The sequence below is a fragment of the Bufo gargarizans genome, chromosome 4 (genome assembly GCF_014858855.1).
Source record: "Bufo gargarizans isolate SCDJY-AF-19 chromosome 4, ASM1485885v1, whole genome shotgun sequence".
NCBI classification, from domain to species: domain Eukaryota; kingdom Metazoa; phylum Chordata; class Amphibia; order Anura; family Bufonidae; genus Bufo; species Bufo gargarizans.
This window is the reverse complement of record NC_058083.1, coordinates 195,222,100-195,244,004: the sequence shown is the minus strand read 5'-3', so window position 1 is coordinate 195,244,004 and position 21,905 is coordinate 195,222,100. Positions and strand designations below refer to the sequence as shown.

General features: G+C 41.2%; 1 protein-coding gene across 1 annotated transcript; it reads right to left on the bottom strand.

Annotated features, from left to right (window-relative positions):
* Positions 1 to 824: 824 nt before the first annotated feature.
* On the bottom strand, positions 825 to 20,621 carry CHRND (cholinergic receptor nicotinic delta subunit). Its single transcript, XM_044290404.1, has 12 exons — positions 20,493 to 20,621; positions 18,190 to 18,344; positions 16,645 to 16,689; positions 14,291 to 14,400; positions 13,886 to 14,041; positions 9,679 to 9,794; positions 8,349 to 8,549; positions 8,039 to 8,150; positions 4,866 to 4,980; positions 2,912 to 3,122; positions 2,252 to 2,370; positions 825 to 1,938 (listed from the first exon to the last, which is right to left on the bottom strand). The coding sequence occupies exons 1-12, from the start codon at positions 20,542 to 20,544 to the stop codon at positions 1,756 to 1,758; spliced, it is 1,575 nt and encodes a 524-aa protein (XP_044146339.1). The 5' UTR covers positions 20,545 to 20,621; the 3' UTR covers positions 825 to 1,755.
* Positions 20,622 to 21,905: the final 1,284 nt, after the last annotated feature.

The following is a 21,905-nucleotide window of genomic DNA, read 5'->3' as shown; positions in this document are numbered from 1 at the left end:
CGCGGTAGGATAGTAATGGGTAGATCTTACCCCGTCCTGTAGACACATGACTAAATAGACAGTGGATGGCGTCAGTGCCCTAGTATGATGATGGGCACTGGTGACCAATGCTTCTGTGGGTATGGCAGTCTGGACACTCCTATGATGCCCTGGTCTAGAGCCCTCCCTATATGGATGGTTAGGGGCTAGCCTCATAGACCTGCCTCAATGACACAGAGCACCCGCCCCGACAGGGGCGACCCCATACGGAACCTGTCCCTATAGTGGGGCCTAGTCCCTGAAAGCCCTAACTGTATAGCCCTACATGCCATGTTTCATTCCATTGAAATTGGAACTCATCAGGGGCTTATTGAAGTCAAGGGGTTTTACTTCGGGATAAAGCTTCTTTCCTTGTAGGTAGGAGGGAGTATGGACGGGTCAGTGGTACTTGTCCTTACCAGGGTATGGAAAAGTGTCCCCAAAAATACCCACGCCTCACTGCAAGATGCCAGAGATGCGGTAGTAGCCACAATATCCTTGCCTGTGAAGCCATTTTTATGCAACGCAATGATGGCTGCACGCGTTTCTTTGCAGGTCACCATGGTTAACAATGGAAGAACAATTTCAAGCATCACCCTCCTTTTAACAGGTCAATTCTGCCATTTTAACCCAATCAGCCTGACATAATGATCTCCAGCCTTGTACTCGTCAACATTCTCACCCGAGTTAACAAGACGATTACTGAAATGATCTCAGCAGATCCTTTAATGACAGCAATTAAATACAGTGGAAAAGTTTTTTGGGGGATTAAGTTAATTTTCATGGCAAAGAAGGACTATGCAATTCATCTGATCACTCTTCATAACATTCTGGAGTATATGCAAATTTCTATTATAAAAACTTAAGCAGCAACTTTTCCAATTTCCAATATTTATGTAATTCTCAAAACTTTTGGCCACGACTGTATAGCCACACCACGTCAATGCTCTACCAGCCAAAGTGGAAGAGATGTGCAGGAAATTACCTCATGTGTTAGCTGCACAATTTCTAAAAAAGACTGTGTTAGGAACAGTCCTGTGCCAGTACTCTTTGCTCTGCACCGATGAGGGGCAATCACCCCAAAACAGCTGTCTGCAGATCAGGTGCTGGCTTAATTATTATCAAAATCATGTCTCAAGGACTGTTTAAAAGGTCAAACATTGTCTTATAGGATAGCTGCCTTACATCTGGTGGCATCAGAGGCAGAGATTGTTAAGAGATCATTTGCATACCCTCTTCTGTTAGAAACACGCATCATAACAAATTCCTTGTTATGGCATTATTAATATTGGAATTAAGACTGCAGAAAACCACACCTTTACATTAGATGTTGTGATTAGATAAATTAACTTTTTACTATCTTGATTTTTTTTTTTCAATTGTAAATTAATTTCACGATGCAATGGAACATCCTCTAAAGACAAGGCACACTTTGACATGTATAAAAGTTACAAATAATTTAGACTACCATAAGAATGTATGCTTGTATTCATTCATTGTATTCATTCATTTGAAAACTATTTGTGTCATTTATCAAACTGGTGTAAAGTAGAACTGGCTTAGTTGCCCATAGCAACCAATAAGATTCCACCTTTCATTTTCCAAAGAAGCTGTGAATAATGAAAGGTGGAATCTGATTGGTCAACTAAGCCAGTGCTACCTTACACCTAAATGACCCCATATATTTCCTGTTACATATGGACTTGTATATCTTCAGCTGGCTCTTGATATCAAGTTCTATATCAATCTCATATGTCCTTCCTTGTAATCATAGGGGTCCCCAGCAAATGGGTATAGAGGTGGTTGGTTGTAAGCTCCTCCAAGAAATATCCAAAGGGTCCCGATGATCATAACCGGTGTCACAATGAAAAGGCAAAGGCGGTCAACTGTCCTAGCAACACGATACCAGTTATCTTTCTCCTGCAAGTAAAGGAGTGAGAAAACGCGTGATAAACATGTATTTTATTCTAGCTCATATGTCTAGCTGCATATGTGATGCAGTATTTTTATATGGTACATTAAATCACTGTGCTATTTCATTTACTAGAAGTGACAGTAATAAGTTATATTCTACAAGCTATAACAACATTTCTGTATTTTAGAGTGTGAATGAGTGTGATGAGATCATACTGAATCAGTGACTAAAGATTGCAGTGAAGACAATCAATCAATATATCGAATGTGGCTCGGTGATATGTATATTTGAGAATGTGAGATGAAAACCCAAACACACCTCATTGTAGGCGTTCTTTTCTCGCATGTGCTTGACAATGAAGTTAGCCCCATCAATGGCTGGCTTTATTTCTCCATAAAGCTGGTCCTGTGAATTATCTGCATGCAATGGATTTATTCCTACAAATGATGACAGAAAAGAAGCAACATAAAAACTTAAGGACCTTTTAAAGAAAGGTTTTTAGGAGGCAATGTGGGCCTCTGGTTAGACACATTTACCACAAACATGAGAGCCGCTATTGACTATTATGAAGCAATCACTATGTTCCCACCATATTCTAACCAATGTTTCTGGTTTTTAATTTTCATGTGTTCGAGGGTACGAGCATGATAGGAAGGATTTGGCCCGCAATATTCAACCAAGTCTGTGTCACTCAGTGGCTACCTTAAAGGAGTTCTTTCCTTTACAAGTGATGACCTAACTACACAGCTTTGTCTATTCTACAGTGGATGGATCTGGTTACGGCAGAGCTGCTCACATTCACTTCAGTAGGACCAGTACTGAAGTAACCAGCTCCAAAGTGAATAATACTACAAACGTCACCCCTGTCACACAGTGCACTGCAGTTCCAACTCTATATGAAGCCAATTTGAACCACTCACTTGACAGAAACATATAGGATTTCACTGCCGTATTCACTAATATGAACACAGCACTTACTTGCAGGTGTAGCTCGACTGGTCAAACCATGTCGCTCAGATTGCTTCTCAAACATAAGTTCACTACGAGACTTCACACTGAAGTACTCCTCTGCTTTTGCAATGTACCCCACTGAACTGCTGCGCCTCAGAAGCACCCCATTCCATGGATCAGGTTCAGGTTCTGCTGGTTGGGACATATGCAGTAAACGGGGCAGTTTATTTAGAAAGAGCTAGAAAAAACAAGAATTTGGAAAAGTGTACTTATAGTTATTATATGTAACCCAACCTACTTTTTAGTATTTCTGTAATCGTTTTACTTTATAAATGCACAATTACGTAAAATGTGTAGAGAGAGAGGGAGCTTGCTACATTGTACCAAAGTGTCTGTGCCTAGAATCTAAAAAGTTTTGCAGATTGAGACAAGATTGGAACTACGGTTTCTCTAGTTTTTTCCACTCAGGGGAGAGCCTTAGTGGGTGGAGTGGGTTCACAGGAAAGGGGCTATGGTCTAAGTTTTGTGCCAAAACAAATGAACCACAATTATGGCATAAAATTCGGTCTCAAAGTAAGCCAATCAATATTTGATATTGAACTAGTAAAGTGTCTGTCCCTGAACCAAATTTATCATCCACTGTGATAAATGTGGTGGAGCTGTAGACAGCCTAAGTTTACGCAGTCTACAGGCTTAGTAAATCTGCCCCTTTGTGTTAATATTTGCTAGGAATTTATAAGGAACCAACCAATATGAACAAAAGCTATATTCTTACGTCTACTTAGATGTGATCTCCTCACCCTCCTTATTTGCAGTGCCCTCATTCCAAATAAAGTTTTCTTTTTTACACTAGGAGGGATTTTGAGGCTCTTGATGCTATAATTCATCTAACCATTGTAATATTTAAAAAATGGATAATGTGACTCTCCAGGCTCCCCTTTACTAAGGCTCATTCCTCTCAGTGTAAAGCCTCATGCACACGTCCGTGAAACACGGACCGTGTGATACCGGCCTGGATTTCTTCTGAGTGCAGGAGCGCACGGCGTCATTGGTTGCTATGACGCTGTGCGCTTCCACAGTACAGTAATACACTGGTATGATCTATACCAGTGTATTGCCGTGCGCTCCTGCACTCAGAAGAAATCCAGGCGGTCTTTCATGGACGTGTGCATGAGGCTTAAGTGTGGCAATAGCCTAATACTCTAACCAGAATCTTTGGTAGTTTAATATGTGTACTTTCTATCCTTGCTGTAATGAAAATCTGCTCTCCCTGTACGGACTTCCTGGTGAGCCTGTGCTAAGCTTGTGTCTATAGACCGCTTCCAATCTGAAGAGGCAGAGGTACTGGAGGAGGGAGAGAGTCTGAACCAATGAGGAGACAGGAGGTGTGTCACAGACTACCTCAGACCCCCAGAGATGATGTAGATGACAGATCACAGCTTTGTACTAATAAAAGTATCCAAGGAGCAGGATCTAAGGAAAATAAGCAGGTAAGTATCCCTTGTAGGTACTGACCTACATATCATGTTTTAGTTCAGAACAGTTCCCTCCTGGCAATCGCCTGCTCGCTAGTGGAGGAGACCGCTGCATTACATGCCTCCGTGGCATGGGGAGGAGCGATGGCTATGCCTTCGCTTGTCCCCATGCAGGGCAGCGGTGTGCCGGCGGCAGAACGCTATTACACAGCGTGATCTGCCACCGGCACCATTGTGATTTTTAAGCATGTTTATGCTGTATTAGACTGCCAGATGATCGCTAATGAGAGTTCCTATGAACGATCATCTGCCAGAAAATCTGATAGACTAATACACTCTTACGTCTTTAAAGTTCAGCCAACTGTATCTGCAGATAAAAGAAAAACAAACCTAACAAATCTATTTGTCTCAGTGTATCAAAAGAAATCCACTACAGATAATAATAGGTGTACACAGTATATAAGTGTATGCCATGGAAGTACCCAGAGCACGTTCTGTATACATACCCCCTTCATGCGATCAGACATGATGTGTGTGCTGGGAGTTCTGAAGTGCATGTTCAACACGACAACACAGCTCACAACCACAATAGTCACCAGCACCATAATAAACATCAGGTACCTGAAAAATAGGTGCAAAACAAATAAGCTCTGTAATAATGTTTGTATCTGCATTTCTTTTTATACTTTCAACATAAAAAACAAACAAACTTGGTCTAGAGCAGGAATCTGTGTAAACTGAATAAAAAAACATACAAGTTCATTGTGGCACTCTAGACTGCACACTGGTCAGTTGATTTTATTTAATTCAACAATCCAAGATAAAAAAATAAAAAAAAACTTCCTCTAGTCTAAAAAACATACATATAATTGTTACTTCCTTGATTAAAATGGCATAAACAACCAATTAAAATAATAAAAAAAACAAAAAACATCTAGGCACAAAGATACTGGGGTCCAAGGAGGACAAAATTTAGCAGTAATGCAGGGCCCTTGCGTCTAATCTCTTGTGATGTCCGTAACAGTAGTATTATTATTGCTTATATAGAGAATTGTATCCAATGTCTAATGGATAAGACTAATTATTCATAGGTGCTCATTTAAGTAGTCAGATGGTAGTAGTGTAAATGAATAAATAGCTTTTTTAATTAATCATTTTATTATGAAGAATACCTTCACAATTAAAAAAGCCAAAAACAATTAAAACTAATATCTCATGAGAGGTGGTGGTCTCCGAGCAGGAAAACATTGAATAGCACATTGCATAGACCCATATGATGAAATATATAATATAAATGTATATACTATATAATCACTATATCAATTCTCATTGTAAGGGCTCTTGCCCACGAGCGTAAGCACTCAGTGCATGTGCTGCGGACCGCAATGCACGGGCACGACCCCAGTCAGTTATAGTGATGCCACTGAATAGTTGCATGGTGCAAACATTCTGGCCTATTTCAGCTTCCGGATGCAGTAATCTACAGCCTACAAGCCTGTTTTGTCGTCAGTCTGGACTTCAGTGGATACAATCCCTTACCCTTCACCACTTGATCCAGGTTGTTGTTTTTGCGTTTTCATTTTTACTCCCTGCCTTCCCAGAGCCATAACTTTTTTAATTTTTTCCATTCACATAGCCATACGAGGGCTTGTGTTTTCTGGGACAAGTTGTACTTTCTAATGGCACCATTTAATATTGCATACAATTTAGTGGGAAGCAGGAAAAAAAATCCAAATGAGGTGGAAATAGTAAAAAAAAATTATTGCACCACAGTTTTGTCTCTACGATATTCCCAATATGGTAAAACTGCCATTTTGTGACCCCCCCATAACTTTTTTATAGTTATGTCTATGGAGCTGTGTGAGGGCTCATTTTTTTGCGGGGTGACCTGTATCTTTTATTGATATTATTTTGGAGTGTGTATGACTTTTTGATCACATTTTATAAAATTTTGTTGGGTATGTGAAGCTATGAAAAAATGACAAATTGGCCATTTTGATTTTGTTTTCTGTTACGCCATTTGTCGTAAGGGATAAATATTTTTATATTTTAATAGTGATGCCCATGATCTTTATAATTTTAATTGTTTATTTTATTATGATTTTTTATTACTTTTTTAACATTTTTTTTAAACTTTTTTAGTGCTCCGAGGAGGCTAGAATATGCTATCTTTAGATCGCTTTAATCTTACACTGCAGTTAATTGAACATGCAGGCCTCCATAGAAACTAAAGCTCTAATACACTGTATCTCTTCAGAGAGAGACCCAGTGCATCACAGCGAAGGAACTGCTCCCCCGATCTCTGCACGGGGGAGCCATTCCTTTTCCCGAAGTGCACGCTTCCATTTTTTTATGCATTTAGCTGCTGTGGTCAAATGGGACCACAGCATCTAAAAGGTTAAATGTCTGCGATCAGCGTTATACCCAGGCCTCTGCTTTTTAAAACACATCTAAAATACTGTAAGCCATAAATCATCAAAAATTGAATGGATGTAACAACTATCCATACACATCAATACCATGCATAAAACAATCCACTCATGCCTACGGCAAAAAAGTGTGCCTACGGCAAAAAAGTGTGCCTACGGCAAAACTATATGCCAATAAAAATTACCAGACCGCATGAAATATAAATATAATTTATTGACACAATTTATAAATAAAAATTCATACATGAAACCAAGTGCAGGAAAAGACGACAGCCACATCAGGAGACTCAACTGGTGACTTAATCCCCATTATACCTATTATTAAAGTGCAAGTGCATATAAGTATCTCATACATACAATGAACAGAGTCTATTTACCTAGAATGTGTCTCCTCTGGGATGGCGCCACCCCCGGCGAGCGTTTCGGGGGGACCTTCGTCTGGGTCCGCCGAAACGCGCGTCGGGGCTGAATCTCAGAAACACCTGTTAAATCTTCAATTTGTTCTATGTATACATAAAATTACACCGTTTTCTGGTCTTCTTGAGAAGAAGCCAGTATACAAAGATTTAAGGGAACTGAAAATCTGTCACCGAAAAACGGCCAGTTTTAAATTACACCAGTTTTGATATATCTCCACCAATGACTTATCTGTATATGCTTCTGTGCAATTCACCACCCAGAAAAATACTGAAGGGGCTGCAGAGAGTGCCAGGGGCCTATCCTTCTGCTGATTCCGCACTGGTGGCCATCAATGTTTTGCTTTTTTCACAGATCCCTATAGGTCAGGGATCAGCAACCCTCGTCACTCCAGCTGTTGTGAAACTACAACTCCTGGCATGCTTCCTTCACTTCACTGTGGGAGAACAGATAAGCAAGTGTGCATGTTGGGAATTGTAGTTTCACAACAGGTGGAGTGACGGAGGTTTCTCATCCTTGCTGTAGGCCTTATCACTGCAATGTTTATACTATGCTGGTTCAGCTGTTTAGATGTCATAGTAAATTGCAACTTTGGCATCTAATGAGCTTGACAGAGGAAGTTCTGCTAGTCTCTTTTTGGTTTGCAGCTATAGAAACTGCTAGAAGAAAACTCCTAATACCTCCATAGCATATACATCTTTAACACTACATTGCAATGAAGAGCAGGAGTCAAGAACATGATATAGTCTATGAATCCCATATATACAAAGCTCCTGAATGTTATATTAACGATATAGCTGTGTAAGTCAATACAATGACTAAGAGCCACTCACTTGCTGATGAGAGGAATTGCTAAGGATGTCTCTGGGAGGCGCTTTGAGATCAGAAGCAAGAACACAGACTGTGCCAGCAGCACAGAGATGGCCAGGGTCATCTTCTCCCCACCTGCCGGAAATACAGTATGATGTTACACGCAGACTGCTCTAATGTCGTTGGCACATACCTAAGAGCATGATGTGATTATAGCAGTTCATCCACTCCTGCCAGAAGGTTGCTTTTCCTCACTACTTTCCTGCGTGACCTCCACACTGTTCCTCATTTCTTAATGTTATATTTGCTATCTGCAAATGGAAGAGCACTTACTGTCAGCTGGCAGGTAGAATACGAGGTTGGCCATCAAAGCAATCAGCACGCAAGGAGACAAGATGTTTATGATGTAGAAAAGGGGTTTCCTTTTAATAATGAGGTAAAATGTGATGTCCTGGTACTTGGTGCTATCTGGAGAAACACTCTTATCAATGTTTATTTTGGCCGGAATGTGGACAATCTCCCATTCTCCGTTTTCTGTAAAATATAGCAAAAAGAATAACATTACCATACTCTGTGCTATGAAGTGACGTGCAGCTTGGGGACACGTCACCACTGAGGCCAGTCATTGGCGGCAGCGGCACACATGACCTCATCCGAATTATACAGGATGTGGAGCAGCTGAACAGGGAGGAGGAACAGAATGTCGAGGAGCGGGTGAGCATGACTTTTTCCAACAAGCATAGTGAAAGTTTAAAATGTCCAAGAAGCTGAACAACCCCTTTAATGACTGATTTACCTTTAATGAAACACACGTAAGAGACCCTGGATTGTGAATAGAAAAAATCTATAATTATGACACAATATTACATCTGTAATCATAACCATTCAACAGTGCAGTCCAGCTCTGATTTATTGACCATTGTGCTTTAATAAGAATAATTAAGACGTAATAGAATATATACTCAACCTCTTTAAAACTATTTCTTCATTTTTCTCCATTCAAAGCCCTTTAAATATTTCCTATCTTTAAATGAGCATTCAGCAAATGCCAGCATTCACTAGTGTATGCCATTACTACAGGGACCTGCATCAACCATGTAAATGACAGGGTTTACAGTGATGGCAAACCTTTTAGAGACCGGGTGCCCAAACTGCAACCTAAAACCCACTTATTTATCGTAAAGTGGCAACACGGCAATGTAACCTGAATACTACAGTCTAATGTAGTATATCTTCCATGTACTTTATCATTTATAATAGCCTGCCTAGATTCAGTGCACTGCCTGTGCTGTTCATAGTGTTCCCTGCGCTGATGATGGCAGTAAACATCTAAGGCAATTTGGTACACCATAGACTTTTTCCAGGGTGCGGGTGCCCACAGAGAGGGCTCTGAGTGCCGCCTCTGGCACCCGTGCCATAGGTTCGCCATCACTGGCTTAGGCTCTTTTTGCATTTGCATAGCACCACTTATCCCTGCAACATCTCTCCATTAAAGTGAATAAGCTGCAGTACATTCACACGAACCCCAACAACCAGCAAGGATAATATATAATAGTGACATCTTTAAAGGGATATTCCCATCAGAAGTAATTATCATCTATCGATTGGAGAGATAATAAATGCTAGATCGTTGGGGGTCCAACCACTGGTTTATGGTTTATACCTGTGAAAGCTTCTCGATCAATGACAATCCATTCAACTGGGTAGTTCCTTTTAGTTTCACTATCTATTTCTTCTTTCAGCCGCAGGTTAATCTCTTTTGCATTATAACTCAGGGAACTGCAACAATACAAGCATTTATATAGAACAATGTGTCTCAGTGGTCATCAGATATAGGCAGCTCAGTGTAATCTTTACATTTGAGCAAGATCATAGCATTTAGTACAAAGTACAGTGACTCTTACCATCTGAGCACTTTTACTGGCACTGTTAGGCCCACTTTGCATAGGAGATACCTGCCTTACCAGGCTAACTAATGGTGGCTTCCACTCTATATTAAAGGGACCATGAAGACAAGTGTGAAAGAGACAATTGTGGGTGAGGATGTGGAAACCTTATGTGTGGAAGTTCAAAGGGATATAAACACTGACAAAATAATACTTTGTGTAATCTATAGACCCCCTAACATAACAGAAGAGATAGAAATGCAACTGTATAACCAAATAGAGTGGTCTGCACAGGCTGGTACAGTGGTCATAATGGGAGATTTTAATTTCCCAGACATTGACTGGAGTCATGGTTCTAACTCAACCGCATAGGGGAGAAAATTCCTCAACTTGCTGCAGGACCACTTTATGGGCCAGTTTGTAGAAGCTCCCACTAGGGGAGATGCTTTGTTGGATCTAGTAATTTCTAATGATGCAGAGCTTGTTGGAAATGTTACTGTTCGAGAAACACTAGGTAATAGTGACCACAATATAATTATATTCCCCCTAAACTATAAGACACAAATAGGATAGGCTGCCTTTGTTTATTAATTCTGGGCTAGATTTTAATTGGATTGGCGGGTAGGCTTGGCAGTGGGATCTGCCAATCCACACCCTTCCGGCACAGGTATTCCCTTCAACCTGAGGTGATCGTAGGTGAGGCCTGCTGTAATCAGGCCGGCATAAAGTATGTCAGTTTGGGGGAAGTGTGTGTGATCCTGGAGCAGAGGCTCTCTGTGAGTGGTCTCAGCCGGTTGGCTGCGGGGCCACGAGGCTAGGCGATATCCTGAACTTTGGGGGAAGCAGTATCACCAGTGAAACAAGGATCACAAGGCCAGTGTTGGGAGGACTACTGGGCCACAATCCCCCAAAAGGTATTGAAGTGTCACAGCCTGGAGGTTGCTGGACTGTATGGCTGAGGAAAGCCGCATTTGCGTTCCATGTGTGAACAGGGCTCTCTAGGTGATACATGTATGTGTTTAGTTAGAGCCTAGCTGGGCAAGGGTTTGTTATTTTGTGTGGATGTAACACATGATAAGTTGAAGCTGTGACTTCATAACCTGTGTTTTGCTGAAGTGTCTGAAATAAAGCAAGAGTTTGGACATTATAACAGTGTCTGTGAAGACGTCTGTGAGTGTGACCCCCTGAAAAGAGATGATTCCTTACACTATGTAACTATTTAATGAAGAAGGAAGGCTGAAGTCTTTCCAGCACTACGCCACTCCTCCTGGGTATAACCCCTTTCCTCTGAGTTCCTGTATTTCAGATTGTCCCTGACATACAGCATACCATGGAAGCAGCGCTTAGTCATTCAAGATGGAAAGGCTTAGTATTTCGGAACCCATAGCTGGGCTAGATCTGTGACATATTGCGGTTTTAATGATTACATTAGGATGTCAACCAATTTTCTAATTTACATCTATTGAAAATTTTGCAGGCAGACTTTTATTATATCTGTGCATTTGCCTCTCCCTTAAAATGGTACAGTCTATTTTAGTCCTGTAAAAGGCATCCGTAGGAGAGCTCAATAATTTAAAGTGGCCTTGGAAAAAATCATAGCCTCATGTTGTAGGCAGCTCCAAATAGGCCATGAAAAGGGTTCGAGTGGCCCCCCGGGCATTGGCACACCGGGAAATTTTTCTGTGGGTTCTATGGCCAGTCTGCCCCGGCGCCATTCATGTCAGTTGTCATGTTACCTGCGGAGCAGAACATATACACTACTACAACCTGCAGCAGCATTTAATCATGTCTGTCAGTGTCACTGTAGAAGCAGATATATATGTGTGCTGTTTATCTAGTTTTTTTTTACACTAAACTTTATTAACAACATTGCAACATCACCTATCGACAGGTGGCAATTTTACAAATTACTACAGACACTCACACAATGACGTAGTTACTTTAATAACCACAATAAAAATCATGTTTCCACCATTAGTCCTATTTACTTATCATGTGAATGTGTCCTATATGCTGACCCAGCACATGTATGTCATGTACTGTAACACTGCTTACTGAATGTTAGGGTCCATTCACACGTCCGTAGTGTATTGCGGATCCGCAATACACTCAGCCGGCACACCCCATAGAACTGCCTATTCTTGTCCACAATTGCGGACAAGAATAGGACATGTTCTATTTTTTTGCGGAGCCGTGGCCCGGAAGTTCGGGGCCGAAGCCCAGAAGTTCGGGGCCGCGCTATGGAAATGCGCATGCGGAGAGCACATTGTGCTGCCCCATTGAGAATGAATCAACGATATATTAGTCTACGTGGCCCCTATCACTCTATAGCATGCCGCTGGCAGATCCAAATGCATGCACAGTGTGACAGGTTCCCTTTAGCAGGAAGAACACACAGACAGCAATTATTCTTCTGTCCCTTTCCTGAAGAACCCATGAACAATCAAAAACATAGATGGTAAGGGTCCGAAAACATGCTAGAAATCCTATTCTGCCTCCTTACTTTCCTTGCATGATGGCCCACAGATTAAAAAATCAATACAGCCCTTCTTTAAGCTTTATACGATTCACTTATCACATATCCTCTCTCAATTCCCTACCAAATGGACACGGGTAACCAGATGAAGTATAGGAGATGTCCATGGTGTGTTGTGTCCAGCTCACTTATATCCCAGAACCTCGTCTGCACGGAACAAACAGGTGAGACCTCATTGCATAATTTGAGGAAAAAAAGAGAGGTTCCAGCACTCACTTTTAAGATGTGTAGTTTTTATTGTTGCTTCAATACATCAGACAAGGACAATCCATCCACCATACGACCATTGTTTACGCGTTTCGAACAACCGTTTTTAATTGTAACAAATCGAAAAGAGTCTGATATATTGAAGCAACAATAAAAAACTACACATCTTAAAAGTGAGTGCTGGAACCTCTCTTTTTTTTTCTCAAAGTATAGGAGATGTCAGATCCTCCGAGGGGAGGACCTAACCATTTGATGGTGTGGGTTGGAGCTCTGTATTATCAAATTACCATCTACTGCAGAGAAACCTAAAGTAAGATGTTAAAGGGAACCAGTCACCATGAAAAGTCTAAATAATCTACAGGCAGTATGTTATAGAGCAGTTTTGTGGGGAAAAATTCTGTCTAACTTGTATTTCAACTACTACAAGAAAATTTAGACTAGAACCTTCAGAATCACAGGTGCATATCCATGAAGCAAACATAATTATAAAAAAGAAAATGGCTGCACACCGTTATACATACAAAATACATTTTTAGAACTTTATTTCATTCATTTTAATTCCTGCTCATTCTGGGCGGTCCTATCAGTGAGTGATAGCCTTCCCTATGATTGTGCATACTGAGATAGCTGTCAATCACTGAAAGGACCGCACCCCCCATAGAACTGCCTATTCTTGTCCACAATTGCGGACAAGAATAGGACATGTTCTATTTTTTTTTGCGGAGCCGCGGCCCGGAAGTTCGGGGCCGAAGCCCAGAAGTTCTGGGCCGCGCTCTGGAAATGCGCATGCGGAGAGCACATTGTGCTGCCCCATTGAGAATGAATGGGTACGTACCCGTTCCCGATATTGCGGAATGGATGCGGACCCATTTGCGGACGTGTGAATGGACCCTTATGGTGTATAGAGTGTCACATGACTGATGCCATGTTTCAGGCCATGGATGCATTACATAGGACTAATACATGGGCTATACCATTCTTCTGAATATAGGTGTCAACTGCCTGATATAAGAAAGGTACAGTATGTATGCAGAATTTAAATTCCTGTACATGTGTATTAGAAAACGGTATGATTTCCTATTATATAAACACATACATTTTAAAAATAAAAACTGGAGTACTCCCTTCAATTCAGTTTTAGTTAGGGTTGCTTAAGAAAGTAATTTAGATGAGATGATGTTCTCAACAAAACCGATGTAGAGTAAGACATTATATAGCTTTATGTGCTGTACCATAGTTACCTGAATTTGAGAGAACAGTTCTGCCAGTCAAATGGGAAGTAGTTAACGTTGATGGAGCAGGGAGTTTGAAATATGGCAGGAGGCAGCCAGTATATGAAGCCATCAAACCTTATAAGTACATTGCAGTAATAGGCCACCACAAAGTCTCCATTATTGCTAAAAATAAGACATAAAATAATGTATAAATCTAAAATATATGCTACTCAGGAATACTCTGCAGAAATACCTGTTATTTACTGTGATTTGTTAAAGCGATATAACTAAGGTTATGTAAGCTGTGCAAGCCAAAATCCTTTTGCTCTCCCTAATTTTCAAACATGAGTTAAATATATTCTGCTTATCACCCCCTAAATCAAACAGGAGCCCATTGCATGCCATTTCTGTTGTGTTGATAACCATTCTCACTTGTTCTCTAGGATTATCTTGGGTTGCCACACCCAGTCGGAGGTTACTCTGAGTATGTGAATGTCATAGAAGTCTGTCTTATTCCACGACAGTCGTTTGTCATACCATCCCTGTAAATGAATGTACAAATAATGATGTTATTTTATGTCCACATAAGTGATCATTCCATACTACCCGGGCTCATATTGCTGTATAGAATCATACACAAAAAAAAAAAGATTTCTTCCATACTATAAGATGTAAAAGAAATAACCCTCAATTCAAACTAAAATCGTATTTAACCCACCTAAATTATACATTGATCAACCTACACCGCAGCCAGCGAGTTAAAAGGCCAACTCAGAATTGAATAGCTCGCATTTATTGAAGGGAACCTGTCTCCATAAAAATGCTTTTTAATCTACCATCATAGAGCAGGATAAGCTGAGCTGATTGATATTATAGGATGTGGGAAAAGACTCAGTAAAACTTGTAACATATTAATTGAAGTCCATGCTCTCTCTATGCTTGGGTGCTACCATCACTGATTGTCTGCATATCCTGCATGAGCATAGATACTGAAATAGATGTCAATCACTGATTAATACCGCCCACTGGAATCCTAAGCATAGAAAGAGCAGAGATTTCAATCAATGCGTTGCAAGTTATACAGACTTTTTTGCACACAAACCGATATATTAGTCTACGTGGCCCCTATCACTCTATAGCATGCTGCTGGCAGATCCAAATGCATGCACAGTGTGACGGGTTCCCTTTAGCAGGAAGAACACATAGACAACAATGATTCTTCTGTCCCTTTCCTGAAGAACCCATGAACAATCAAAAACATAGATGGTAAGGGTCCGAAAACATGCTAGAAATCCTATTCTGCCTCCTTACTTTCCTTGCATGATGACCCACAGATTAAAAAATCAATACAGCCCTTCTTTAAGCTTTATACGATTCGCTTATCACATATCCTCTCTCAATTGCCTACCAAATGGACACGGGTTACCAGATGAAGGATAGGAGATGTCCATGGTGTGTTGTGTCCAGCTCACTTATATCCCAGAACCTCGTCGGCACGGAACAAACAGGTGAGACCTCATTGCATAATTTGAGGAAAAAAAGAGAGGTTCCAGCACTCACTTTTAAGATGTGTAGTTTTTTATTGTTGCTTCAATACATCAGACAAGGACAATCCATCCACCATACGACCATTGTTTACGTGTTTTGAACAACCGTTTTTAATCGTAACAAATCGAAAAGCGTCTGATATATTGAAGCAACAATAAAAAACTACACATCTTAGGCTACTTTCACACTTGCGTTCAGAGTGGATCCGTCTGAGACGGACCCGCTCATATAATGCAGACGGTGGATCCGATCAGAACGGATCCGTCTGCATTATATTGTAAAAAAAATTCTAAGTGTCAAAGTAGCCGCAGATGGATACGTCCAGACTTTACATTGAAAGTCAATGGGGGACGGATCCGTTTGAAAATTGAGCCATATTGTGTCATATTCAAACGGATCCGCCCCATTGACTTATATTGTAAGTCTGGACGGATCCGTTTGCCTCCGCACGGCCAGGCGGACACCCGAACGCTGCAAGCAGCGTTCAGGTGTCCGCCTGCTGAGCGGAGCGGAGGCTGAACGCTGCCAGACTGATGCATTCTGAGCGGATCCGCGTCCACTCAGAATGCATTGGGGCCGTACGGATGCATTCGGGGCCGCTTGTGAGAGCCTTTGAACGGAACTCACAAGCGGAGCCCCGAACGCTAATGTGAAAGTAGCCTTAAAAGTGAGTGCTGGAACCTCTCTTTTTTTTCTCGAAGTATAGGAGATGTCAGATCCTCAGAGGGGAGGACCTAACCATTTGATGGTGTGGGTTGGAGCTCTGTATTATGAAATTACCATCTACTGCAGAGAAACCGTAAGATGTTAAAGGGAACCAGTCACCATGAAAAGTCTAAATAAGGACCGCCTCCTGGACTTCAAAGCGAAGAGTGAGCAGGAATCTTAATGAATGAAATAAAAGTTGCACTGATTTTTTCCCCACTGAACTATAAATCAATCTGCTCAGCTCCTCCTGCTCTATAACATTCCGCCTGCAGATTGGACTGTATTTTCATGGTGACAGGTTGCCTTTAAACATAGAGATGTTGAGTTTTGTATGTTTCTGGTTAGGGACCTTTATCTGAGAATTGTATTACTATGTGATCTTGGGAGTACTGGCTGTGGGGTGAGGAGATGTACTGTGGAAAATAATAAGACACAGTAAAGGTTTTTAAACATGCCATTGAACCACAGTGCTATAAGTAATCATATCATCAGCATATATAAAATATGAAAGTCTCCATTTAGTAACTTACATGCTCAACCCAAACATTTGTAGTGAGTGTTTCATCAGCTTCTTTCTGCAATAAACATATGGCTTGTTATTATTATTCTTATTATAATTGTTATAGAAATGTAAAATGTTTTTTCATCCCTGCCTTCTGGAAGTCTTAAAAAAAAATCGGAGATTTTGGATAGGTCATCAGTATTTGATCTGACATCAGCTGTTTGAGAAGGCACTCTGCGCTCCTGTGAGCACCGTGACCTTCTCCGTGCTCACCGCGGCTTTGCTTGTTATTGCAGCTCAGCCCCATTTACTTCTATGGGGCTGAGCTACTCCTAGGCCACGTGACCGATTTAACGTGTCATCACTGGCCTAGGAGAAGCTGTGAGAAGGCCATGGCGCAACTGTGAGCGCTGCTGCCTTCTCAAGCAATTGATTGGTGGGGGTCCTGGGTGTCAGACCCCCACAATCAGATACTAATGAGACCTATCCAGAGGATAATTCATCAGTATACAAATATCAAAAGACCCCTTTAACGTTTTTAGTTTTTTTGGGGGACTAATTAAATGTTTTAAAGACATGATGGTGGGGTACATATAATGTATTGAAAAACTTTTATAATTTTTTTTTATGTTGGGTTTTATTTTTATAGCATTCACTATTTAGTATAAATGAAATGGTTACTTTATTTTGCAGGTCAGTATGATTATGGAGATGGCAAGTTTATATTTTTTATATTTTACTACTTTTGCACAATGGATTTTATTTTTTATATCATTTGGTGAATGTGTGACCATATGCTGAGAGACACAACTTTATTAATATTTCCACCAATGGAGCTGTGTAGGGGCTTGTTTTTTGAGGAATAAGTTGATAGTTTTTGATAGCTTTTTATTCTGGTGTATGGATGATAGGATGAAGTAAATAAAACAGGAATCTTGACACTAGTTTCAGTTTATGGTTTTTTTTTATACAGCATGTACAGTGCAGGTTCAATAACATTACATTTTTTTACACTAGGAGGCCTGAACATGAAAAAGTCAGACTACTGCTAAAATAAACTGCAATACTTCTGTGTTGCATTGTACTTTGTCTATCAGCATAACGCCTCTGGCAGTGACTATAGGGTTTAATAAGTTGGGAGATCTGGGGGCCTTTATTAGCTCCCAGGAAGCAATAGCAGCCCATTGGCATGCTTCATGTCATGCAGGGGTGATGAGATCACAGAAGGAGCCTCCTTCCTCTGCCTAACCACTTAGGGGCTGTTCACATCACATTTTGTCTTATGTTTGACAAAGTGTAGTAACCACATGATGTCATTGTCATTCAGTCAAAAACTCAACATACAGATACATTTCTTTGTGGGAAGGGGTTAAAGGGATTGAACTTTGTTTGAGGATCAAAATCTGACAAGAGATATATTTGAACATTGTTTAACTTTACATTATACAAAAAAATTGATTTTTTGCTGAAACCGTAATACCATTTTAAAATTTCATGTTTGAGGTTGTGCAAGCTCTTCCTTTTAAAGCAATGAATAAAGCAAGGGCTCTGCTTACAGAAAATACGAACTTACAAGTGAGATAAGATTGGAAAGAGTCAAGGCAAGATATATATCAACTGTTTCATCAGGATTTTCCACAGGCCGGAGATCCTTGTTGTAGCCTTTCTCCGTAAAGAGGTAGCTAAGTAAATGTCCCTCTTCACTCTCTTCCGTCTCTGATTTAGAACCTAGATGGACCAAAGACAGACATTACTGTTGCTAAAAGCATTACGCATTGTGTAATGTCCATGCCAGCATCTCCATGCTCGTGGTTGGCCTGGCCATTGGAACTCTCACTTGAGGACCCTGCCCCCCACGCGCTCCAGTGCTCAGCATGCTCACCGCCATCTTCCTGATTCTTTCCAGCTGGCTAGGCCGCTGGAGTAGCACTGTTCCATCCACTCCACACAAGGCTGCGGCCTGCTGCACAGCCTCTGACTGCCCATAGCGCATGTGCTCACTAAGGGTCCAGTGCGTGCCTCCTATATGGCTACCCTTTCTAAGGTATTTAAAGGATTTCTCTCATCAGAAATTACGTCATGTAGCTGACTGACATTAGCGATGGGCTAATGTCAGCAGTACATAACAGTGTGCTTTATAAGTCTCTGCCTGCCGCCGTTCTCTTAAAATGAACACTTTTAAAATATGCTAATGAGTCTCTAGGTGCTATGAGGGCGTTAATTCAGCACCTAGAGGCTCGTTCTACTCACCCTTTCGCACGCCCAAGTCCAGTTGATTGACTGGTGAGTTCTGCTCTTCGTCCAGTAAATCCCGCGCCTGCGCCGTCCCGTTTGGTATTCGGCGCCGGCGCTGTGAGTGAAGGACGTGCTCCTGCTGCCGGCCTCACTCACTGTGCCTGCGCTGGCTTCACTCACTGCGCAGGGGGCATCCCGTTTAGTATTCGGCGCAGGCGCAGTAAGTGAAGGACGGCAGCAGGAGTGATTTCTTCACTCACTGCGCCTGCACCGAATGCTAAACGGGGCGGCGCAGGTGCAGTGAGTGAAGCCTGCGCAGGTGCAGTGAGTGAGGCCGGCAGCAGGAGTGCGTCCTTCACTCACTGAGTCTGCGCTGAATACTAAACAAGAGGGCGCAGGCTTGGTATTTTCTGGATGAAGAGGAGAACTCGCCAGTCAATCAACTGGACCTGGGCGTGCCAAAGCGTGAGTAGACCGAGCCTCTAGCTGCTGAAGAAACGCCCTCATAGCACCTACAGGCTCATTAGTATATTGTAAAAGTGTTTATTTTAAGAGAACTGCGTCTGGCAGAGACTTATAAAGCATACTGCTATGTACTGCTGACATTAGCACATCACTAATGTCAGTCAGCTACATAACGTAATTTCTGATGACCGAAAGCCTTTAAGGCACCTTCACCCTATGGAAGGGTGGCTGAGCAATAGGTATTATAGCCTTGTTATAGTTCCTGGGAAGGTGGGCTATTTTCTGTTCTGACTTCTCATGCTTGACCTTGGCCTATTTACTTGATTTGATCCTCAGCTGCCTGCCCTGGCCTTTGACCTGATAACCGGACTTTACAAACTCTGCCTGCACTGACCTCAGCTCAGACAGATTTTTGGTGCACGTGGACAGCATTTCAGTGCATGGGGACACATTTTTGTTGTAAGTTAGGCCAATAAATAAGTAGTATAAACTAGACTAGAAAGTCTAAAGATGCACCAGCTTTATTACCCAGCTTGAGCCAGTGTATTAAACTTACACTGTCTATAAATGAGACAGGATTAGTAAATCTATCTATGTCTCTGTCTATCTATCCATCTAATCTAGTATACATTTCACATCAATCTGTCCGTCCATCCATCAATCTATCTATCCATCCATTTATCCATCATCTACTTATGCATTTGTCCCACAGGTTTCTCTAAGATCTGATGAAGATGAGCAATACCCCCTGGAATTACTAATATCTAATAAGTGTCCAAGACTATACTTAGAAACTGGCAGCAACTCTTCTGTAGAACTCACTAAAGTTTACTATTAACTAATTCATTTCCAGATCATCCAGTATTCATGTATTACTAATGAGTAAATCATGCTTGACCCACACACAAAAGACCCTAAAATAATAAATAAGAAGTCGAACACAATTGCCTAGGCACGTCAATGGTGCATTTTCATCTTACCAGCAATAGAAAAAACACATGCAAAACATGTATAAATGAAAATGTTGATTTTACTTGTAACCAAATGTAGCCACTAATGATTTAGTGTGAAATGAGTGTAAACACAAAAGGTATAGTATGCATTCTTCATCAGTAATATAGATTATTAAAACTTGCACTAAGTTATGAAGATTTAACAATAAGCTTAAGTCCTTACCTGGACAGTAGAAAGCTAAACTCAGTGTGACAGTCATCCATAACCATGCCATAATTCAGAATTGCACTTCTTTGGGCAGTATCTCTGTGCCTGTTCGCTACCCTTCCTCCACATCCGGACTCACAGTAAGGAAGGGACTATAAAAAGGAAATGTGACCCAGCAATGTGGACAGACAGAGGCAGGTGCAAGACACTAGGAATAAATAACATACCAGGAATACACTGAAAAAAGAATCAAAGAGCCAGTACTGGCTGCTGGACATACGAGCAAATCTCTCACTGCATGGTATAGACTTGGATGTTTTTGTAGATCATCAGAGTTAGTGTTTAAAAAACTTCACAGAAAAGGTTTATTCAAATTGCATTTACATATTTCCATGTTTATAATGCTGATTTACAGGAGGGGAAAGCTGATAGCTAATATCATGACAGCTATAATTGTGTTTATGCACATATGGTAGCCAAGCTATCCTTTTTACATAGGCTATTCAATTTGCATATTAATAATTGTAATTTAACATGTACTGTATTACCATGGGATCTAAAGTTCGAGAAAAAAATTGACTTAACACGACGTAGGTGCATAAAACATTTACTAAAAGATAAAATAGATAGAGATATAGATAGATATACAAAGATAAAGTAAAGTAACAGTCCCCAAGAGTCATCAAACAAATGGGTGGTCTCCAGATGGACCACTGCCCAACATAGCACTCGGTCGACGCCTATATAACACATATAACGCAAAGAGAGATGATGGTAGCAGACCATCTTATCCTGGTGATGTCTTTATTTGAGCTGAGCTCTCTGTTACAAAGTTGTCCCCTCCTGCATAGTTGTGTACATGGGTCTCTAACGTCTCTTTCTTTCCTGTTTGTGCTATTCTGTAAAGTAACCACAAGAACACAAGTTATTGCCACCTTAAGGCCCCTTGCAGACGAGCGTGTCCGGATTAGGTCCAGATGCGTCCCGGCGCATTGTGGCAAACCCACGCGAGTAGGTACGCAATTGCAGTCAGTTTTGACTGAGATTGCGTTCCGTTGTTCAGTTTTTTTTCGCGCGGGTGCAATGTGTTTTGGGGTCCCCAGGATGGATCATGTGATGAGCGTAGTGACGTCACCACAGGTTCTTTACCCAGGTCCTGAAGAAAGAAGACAGAAGAGATGCCGGCTGCGCGAACAAGTGGATTAAGGTGAGTTAAAATATATATATTTTTTTTAACCCCTCCAGCCCTATTTTACTATGCATTCTGTATTCAGAATGCTATTATTTTCCCTTATAACCATATAAGGGAAAATAATAATGATCGGGTCCCCATCCCGATCGTCTCCTAGCAACCGTGCGTGAAAATTCGCACCGCATCCGCACTTGCTTGCGGATGCTTGCGATTTTCACGCAACCCCATTCATTTCT